An 8,572-nucleotide genomic window follows, 5' to 3' on the forward strand; every position below is an offset into this window, starting at 1 on the left:
TCCCCATTTTGCAAAACAAATGGTGAAGGGATGTTTGCAGGAAGAGATGCATGTAAAAGTCAAGTATTGTACTGACTATGCCTGTATGTCAGGTGTCTCAATGGCAGAGCTAACAGGAGGCACACATATCCAAGTATATGAAAGAACATATTACCAGCACCCACCTTAAATGTCCCTTCATGGCATGGGCTCCAACTCTAAACTCAGAACTTATAAATTATGAGATAAGTAGCTGTCTTAACTTCCAATCTACTGCAGTTCCTTAGTCAACACTAAATCAGATGTCGGTACTGATGATGCTTTGTCTCTTAAATAGAGGAGCAGCTGGTATTAATCCCCTTCAGATTAGTGACATACCCAGTAGCTTAATTCTGATTCCTGATGCCTTCAAACAGTTTGTATGGTACTCGGCTTATTTGAGACATCTCGTACTGGAGACATTAATGTTGGCTATATCTAACTTCATTTCAAAAAGTCTGTCCATCCATCATCCAATCCTACGTTGCCCCATGAGGAGTGTAAGAGCCCTGGGTTAGGCTCAACCGGTAGAGAGGTGGCCTGAAGTCCTACTGGACCCAGGTTCAAATCCCCGCTGGGGCAGGAAACAGTTTAAGGATTTGAATTTTACAAAAATCAGAATTTACTGATCTACCAGCAGACCCGTCGAAATGTCGTAAAAATACCCCCGCTAATATCAATACACCAGTCCTGTATGAGACAGCCCTAGCATGTATTCAATATGGACGGTGGGTGTTAGCGCCAAAATGGTGACATGTAGAGGTGTATGGTATGTAGAACTACTTGGCCTTGAGAGCAGGCTGTGAAGCCTATGCCCAAAGTTGGACACATTTAAAAAAAAAAAGTTGGTCCTGACATTTCAGATGAGAGTGACCAGCCTCACTCATCCCTGAGTGGCATTATGTGAGCAATAAACCCCAACCACCCTTTGGATATAAAGCTTCATCGGCTCAATTTGATTTGAGCGCCGTAATTATCCACTAAACCACCAGGCACCAAAATTTGGTTATACTGTTACCACCCAGCGTAATAAATGGTTTCCTGGTGTACAGGAAACCAATAGGCTTGTCACACAGTGTAGAGTCACCCACATGCAGAAGGAAGAGGGAAGAACGAAGGAAAGAAAGACAGAAGAGGAAGCGTAAAGTCACTCGGAGGCAGAAGGATGTGGAAAGAATGAAGGAAAGAAAAACAGAAGAGAATGAAATCCTAAGCTGAATAAAGTCATCTGGAGGTAACTAGAATAAAATCAGAAAATACATCACCCAACTGAAGAGGTTAACATGGATACTGCAGTACTATATAAAGTACTGCAGATGATAAGTGTCAAATAATGAAATACAATAGTAACATTAAAATTGCTTTGTGGTAGGTGGGGGCCCTCACCATCCACTCACTCGATGTAGTGCTGCTCTCGGATGTCTGCCCTTTCCTCTCTTCCTTCCATCCTCTTCTGTCTTTCTTACCTTCATTCTTTCCTCCTCTTTCTGCCTATGGATGACTTTGCGCTCCTTCTTCTGTCTTTCATTCTTTCCTCTTCCTTCTGCCTATGGGTGACTCTACACTGAGTGACAAGCCATATGGTTTCCTGTACACCAGGAAAACATTTACTACACTGGGTGGCAATCATATAGCCAGATTATGGCGTATGGTGGTTTAGTGGGTAATTAAGATGCTCCAATCAGATTTATATCCAAAGAGGTGGTTGGGGTTTATTGCTCACGTAATCCCACTCGAGGATGAGTGAGACTGGTCACTCAGATCTTTAATGTCAGGACCAACTTGCCTAGCCCCTGGCTCCAACACTCCTCTTGGGGCAACATAGGATTGGATGACGGATGGATGGATGATGATTACTGACATGTAGATCACAAGTGGTCAGGTCATCTAAACAGAATGCCAAAGAGAGAATTGTAAAGATTGATCTAGAGTCTAGACAGAGACCAAATGGAAGGCTGAGAGGCAGATCCAGAAAGAGATGAGGGACAGTGTCGAGCAGATACTGTACTGGAAAAAAAAAAAAAAAAACGCCTGAATAACACTGACCAAGTAAGAGAAAGGGACACCTTCGATAGAAGAGTATGGAGAAGAGTGCTGCGCCACCTGACAAGCTAATAACTATTTGGGAGATGTAAGTGACATTAACCTTCTCACACACACTGACATTAACCTTCTCACACACAACAGAAATTAGTAACTTCCCTCTTCCACGTTTGGCCGTTTGCCTGACTGTGGGGTACTGGTATATTTTATCTTGGCAAACTTCCCCTGCACATGGTGTTATTAACATGCAGTGTTGAAGTAAAGTTTACATTTCTGGTACAAAATTAGTAATATCTGAGAGGATGATATATAATTACCATGAGCCAATAGAAATAGTGAATGACAAGTAATACTGAACAACATGAAAGCACTTCTACTCAGCTGATGAAATTTTAAGTCTTCTTAACTTTTGGTGAATCAACCACAGGGGTTAGTGCATACTTAAACATGAAAAACATAATCACCAGTAATATAGCACCAATTATACTTTCTGTTTTCTTCTGTTCAGCAACAACGGTTTTATTTCTCTGCTGTCTTTCATATCGTTCCTTTGCATTTACCCTACGTTCACGGGAAGCTTCATAATGAATCCGAGACCATTCATCAAAATTATATATGGGTGTTCTTCCTGTTGCAGTGGGAGCCTGACCTTTAGTTCGACGTGATTCATAAAATTTAGAAGCGTACTCTTCAGCCTCAGCAGGTGTTGCAGCAGCGGAGATGTTCAGAATACCTTTATCGTACATTTTCCTCTTGTGATAGTTGCCAAGAACTTCATAAGCCTCTGTTATCTCCCGAAACTTAAGTGAGGGATCATCAATGCCTGTGCCTTTGTACTGGTCAGGATGATAGGTTTTCGACATCTTGTAGTATGCATCCTTCACCTGAAAGAAGAACCATGCATTTTACCATAAGCATAGCAGTGTTACTGAATATACAAATTACAATAATCCCTCATTTATCCAGACATAATAGACCCAAAAGCATGTCCAAGTAGTGGCAACATCCAGATAATGAACACTATTCCCCAACCACACCCAGACCCTCCCTATACCCACCTCCAACCTATAGCTACCTAACTTATTTGTACAGCACTTAATTTGGCACTGTTTTCCGGTCATTCAGGCATATTTAGACATCAAAACACACATAGGAATATCCAAAGTAATGCTAAACACCAAGAAAACCATTAAAAAAAAAAGAAAAAAAAAAAATTATACATGACTGTAAGTACAGTGCCCCTCCTAATTTTGGCACTGTTTTCAGGTCAATCTACCATATTTAGACATCAAAACACATGCAGTTATCCATATTAATGCTGAACATCATGAAAACAATGCATAAACAACAAAATCCACAAAAAACTGATGACGCTTTGAAAATCTGTTATCTGTGACGAGTGATTGCTCCTGGGGCTCAAAAAAAAAAAAAAAAAAAAAAAAAAAATCTAATGGCCAAATATGCCACTGTAAATTGGTTATATTGGTATAAACCATATACCATCATCTTAGGTGGTGTTTATACTATAAGCTAATACAAACATATAAAACTGACAAGTAAGAGTATGAAATTCATGTTGGAATAAATTGGTCAAGAATAAAACTTACCTTCATGTAAATTCCCACCATTCTGATTCAAAATTTTGCCTGCATTTTCCAGGAGTTAAGCATATGCTTAGATGCAGAATTTCATGAGCTTTCTCATGGTCACCATAGAATTTCCATTCAACCAACAGTAGTCAAATAAATTGCAAAAAACACTGATACTCGCGAGACAGTGTTATCACCACGGAAGGGGGTAAGGACTGAGGGAGTGAGGAGGGAACCAGGAGGGTATGGAGGAGAGAAGGGGGGGGAGAGGTGAGGCTGTGGGCAGGATTCTCCCCCTTCTGTCAACAGGCGGACGGGCGCTTTTGCCGTTCATTTACTCGTGGCTTGCAGTCTTGTTACATGCCGAGTGGCCATGCGGAAACACAACACATCATGACCGGGAGACTTTTGACCTTCGATAGAGAGGTGGACGGTCGCTGTCGCCGAACACTTATTGTGGCTTGTCGTCTGTGTTCGATAGAGGTGGCGGTTGGGAAAGACTTAGTCCCCATGGCCGCATGATATTAGACATTTGGTGGGTAATGCACATGGACGTTTTGACACCACTTGCGGGTTACAGTTGTATTACTCAGGTGTTGAAAGTTCATTGGGAGTGATAGGACGAGCACGCGAGTTCGACCATTCAGTACAGGGTCAGATGGGCATTTTAGCTCTGGTTGTGGGTTACTACTTCCTGCTCATGGCTCGAACCCAGCAGCCACGATACCAAATTTTTGGACATGTCAGCTTGCCAGCCGAAGTTCTCAGGCACATTTATGTCCGGATAATAGCAGGTAAATTTGAATACCGGTAATGGTTTAATAGAGCCAAGGCCCAGCGTCCAGGTACTGAACACATTCGGATAATGAGTGTCCTGATAATTGAGGGATCACTGTAGTCACATTATTAAAACTTGCATAACGAAATTAAAATACTGTATTTTTCATCATCATCATCATCATCATCTCTGATAACCCATACCATCCTAAGAACCACCTGACAGGGTGGCCATGACTGTCCTATTTCCAAACTACTTTATCCATTAATACCTCTCTCATTCTCTTCCTTTTCCTTCTTTCTCACAAAAATACCTTAATTGCTCCACTTTCTTTCATACACATAAGGTCTCCCTCTGCCAACATCAGCTACCCTCAATCTTGTTTTCAAAGACTTTCTTTGGAACCTTACCTTAGTGAATCTTCATATTAATACACCTGATATGTCCATATGGCAATGTGTTCTTTTTTTATCCATTCAGTAATTTTATATACTTCTTCCTGGTGGTAATGGGGACAGTCATCCACTAACTTGATGCTGTATTTGAGTACTTGCTATACATCTTCACTTGCTGCCATTATGTAAATAAAAGAAGGTCACAATGGCCAATAAACAAAAATATGACCCAACTCAACTCTACTCGAGAGGTGGATTCGCAGCAGATCACAGATTCTGCCGATTTAACAACCCAAATAGAATATGGTCTGACCATGGATTCATGACCTGAAATGATCCTTGCAAACAGAAGAGACTATAACTCTTTCATAGCAGATCAGTAATAAAGATACTGACCTAAGCTATCATCTTTATGATAGGTCAACATGGTTGGTTCCATGTGGGACATCTTCTTCAGTGTAAAAATTCATGAGTGGATGAAAACTGAGGAGTTGGAATTGCTGTCAATTGACTTTCAGGCCTCCTCATTGTGGTCAGCAAAATTCAAGGAGCTTCTAGAAATGCTGGAAACTACTGCGAGTGATCATGGAACCTCTATCCTAAGCTGTTGGACATCACTGCCTGACACATTCAGCTGCATGAAGAAAGTTGCTTTTGCATTGCTATCAGCCTTTGGATCTGCACATCGGTGATCGGATATTTTCACACATGAAGCACATCCTTAACCCCCACCGCAGCAAGCTTACAAAGGATCATTCTGAGGGTTATGTGAAGCTCATGGTATCCAGATATTCACCCAAAATATCAGCTTTGGCTAAAGGGAAGCAAAGGCAAGGATCACATTAATATTGTGTGTATAAATTTATCATTTAACAATTTTTTAGTAATGTTTGTGATATCATACCATAACTACTCAGTTGTTTGTTTTATATTCAAGTAATAAATACTACAATAAAACATGCATATTATGCATGTGTATATATTACTTTAATTAAATGATGCACTGTATAATTATGATAGGCATATGTATATATTGATCAGTTTCATTGGCTACAGTGTTAAAAAAATTCATAATTGGCAGGCAAGGAAGTAAAAAAAATTGGCATTAATTATAAATTAGCACACTGTGTTCAAAAGGTTGCCGACCCATGGGTTAGGTTATGATAGATTAGGTTTAGTGACGGCTTAGACTGGGATTTGGCCTGATAGGTATTTGGAGGCTCTTTAAGGTTTAGTAGCAATCCTAGGCTAGGTGGAAAAAAATTAAGGGGGGGGCAAAGCTCCCCATTTAGGTTAGGATAAGTTAGGTGGGATCATTAGGTTTCCTGTAGATTTGAGTCTGGGTATTATCTCTATAAGTATCAATTTCCAAATGGGGTTATGGGGGTTCATTAGCATTCTTAGGTAATATACTATACATTTATGGTGGTAATATCCCTGAATTGCATATTGGCAACTTGTAAAATAATACCCATTTTCCTGCAGTCAGATTTCCATACTTAACTGTACAGCATATGTACCAAAGTTCCTTTCCTTCAGAGCATGAGTTTGTAAGAATTTACTGTACTTGGAATCACAAAACCCATTTGGTGAAAAGTTGGAGCAGTTGTTAAGAGGAAGGGATTTAATTCCCGAGCTAGGCAACTATGGCCATGTAGCCCCGGTAGGTTACAGGAGGATGCTACCACTCCCGGCATGGCATGACAGTCCCGGGCGAGGCTCGAATTCACAACCTCCCCTGGTCACGAGCGTGACGCTCTACCTCTGAGCCACTGTGCCTCCCTACCGTAGGAGTTAAGATATAGCAGAAACATAGAACACTGAAATGTCTGAAAACATGAAAATATTATCAGAAATACTTTACCTGTGCCTGTGTGGCCTTTGGGGTTATTCCAAGTAAATCGTAGTAATTTTTCTTCTGCCCTACCCTAGAGGCGTATGACAATCTCTGCTGTAGGTTGAGAAAAGCAGCTGCAGCGCGGATGATGCCATGCCTATGATTCACAACTTCAGCTGACAATACTTTGCACACCGAGTAACTTCTGAGCCACTCATTTACCGGAACTCCAGCTATTTTTCTAGACAGTACGGGGTTCATGATCACAAGTTAATCTCCGGTTTGTGTTTGTGGCTTTCCGATTTGCCTTATCATTGTACTTCAGTTGTCAGTGATTTTCAGTCATAAATGACCCTTGGTAAGTATGTTATGCACCCCTTGGGCCGACTGATCACAACAACATTGCCAATCTTGTCTTGAGTGCAACTGAAAGTTTTGTAGAGTAAGGACCCGTTTCATTATGACGTTGCTTCCAAAGTTATTTTAAGCAAATAAAACTGGTAATATCCCGTTTGCTATGAGATTCGAAACACGTTCACAAAACCATTCATGGCTGAAGACTGTGCCTCGCTACTCCATTTTCAAAATCAGCTGTTGCTGTTGCATAAGCAGCTGAGGAGTTTCAAGTGTTGCCATCCAATATTCTGTCAAACTGTGCATAAATCTGTAGCTTCAGCAAGAATAACCTGTTACTCATTACTTGACCTTGGGGCATAAATAATACTTAAATTCCGTTTAACTTGATTCAAGTGACGGTTTCAGCAGTGTTCCTGCCGTTGCTGCAGAAACGCAATCGTCGCCCTCCGTGTCGGACTCAACGACGTCCTCCAGTTGTTGTTTTTGCTGTTGCGAACGTGTTTCCACCTCCTGGAGTCTCCGTGATAAGTCTTGCACTGTCAACTGAAGATCCCAAACGATTTCCCGTAGGCTTGGTTCGTGCTGACCTGAATCGCCATCTGGGGGCTGGCTTGCCATTTGCCAAGGACTCAGCAGGACGTACTGCTGGCTGGCCGTGCACTGGTGCAGCAGCCGATGATTGTCCCAGATGTGGGAAATTTGAGGCCTGAAGGCGGGTGTCCCATGTTATGCTGAGTGTTTTTAGGCCGACTCCTCGTACTAAAGACACTAGCTACTGAACGGGGTCCTTTTTCCGGACCGGAAGTAATGCACTAACAAGGGAACAGGACATAAAAACTAGGCAGTCCACCTTTAACACATCTATTACCTTAATTACAACACCTTAACAATATCACATAGGATGGTATTATAAACAGAGGATACAGACATACAGAGTTACGTTAATGTAATATGGGATATTCACACACTCCTTAATTATGCTTTATAATAGGTTAAGAGTCCGTAAGTGGATGGGATTCACTTGTATCAAAGTCCAAAAGGTCTTAGCGTGTCGGGGCAATGGAGATGTCTGGGCTTGATGAGCCGAGGAGGGATTATTACTATAAGTTAGCAAGGGAGGTAGAGCACTAGAGTTCACTGTTTAGGCTCGGCGCGGCAACTCTCGCCCGCGCGTACACTGACAATGGGGGGGGGACTACTCTAGATTGGACTTTGGGATAGCACTGTTCGGATGAACCCAGAACTTATAGTCTTTGTTAGGGGAAGGTGTTTACGGACCCTTTTTGGTGTATTCCCGCTGGTTCACTCTGTCACTGGATCAGTACAGGGAAGGGGAAGTCACTATTCTTGCCCGAGGTTCTGGGGCGATATCACTTTGTCACTGTAAGGTGTAGGTCCCCACTCTGGTCACGGTGCAGGGAGACCCTCTTGCCTGGGGTCTCGACCTGTTGTAGGTCCTCCTCTGGTCACGGTGCAGGGAGACCCTCTTGTCTGGGGTCTCGACCTGTTATAGGCCCTCCTCTGGTCACTGTGAAGGGAGGCCTGTCTGTGTTGG

General features: G+C 42.1%; 1 protein-coding gene across 1 annotated transcript; it reads right to left on the minus strand.

Annotated features, from left to right (window-relative positions):
* Window positions 1-2,107: 2,107 nt before the first annotated feature.
* LOC145391348 (dnaJ homolog subfamily C member 30, mitochondrial) lies at window positions 2,108-6,921 on the minus strand. Its single transcript, XM_080265946.1, has 2 exons — window positions 6,688-6,921; window positions 2,108-2,945 (listed from the first exon to the last, which is right to left on the minus strand). Exons 1-2 carry the CDS (start codon window positions 6,919-6,921, stop codon window positions 2,454-2,456), a joined length of 726 nt encoding a protein of 241 aa, XP_080122072.1. The 3' UTR covers window positions 2,108-2,453.
* Between the last annotated feature and the right edge of the window lie 1,651 nt (window positions 6,922-8,572).

This window comes from Coenobita brevimanus, chromosome 18, assembly GCF_032717465.1.
Source record: "Coenobita brevimanus isolate Jiangsu-jjx chromosome 18, ASM3271746v2, whole genome shotgun sequence".
Taxonomy (NCBI): Eukaryota; Metazoa; Arthropoda; class Malacostraca; order Decapoda; family Coenobitidae; genus Coenobita; species Coenobita brevimanus.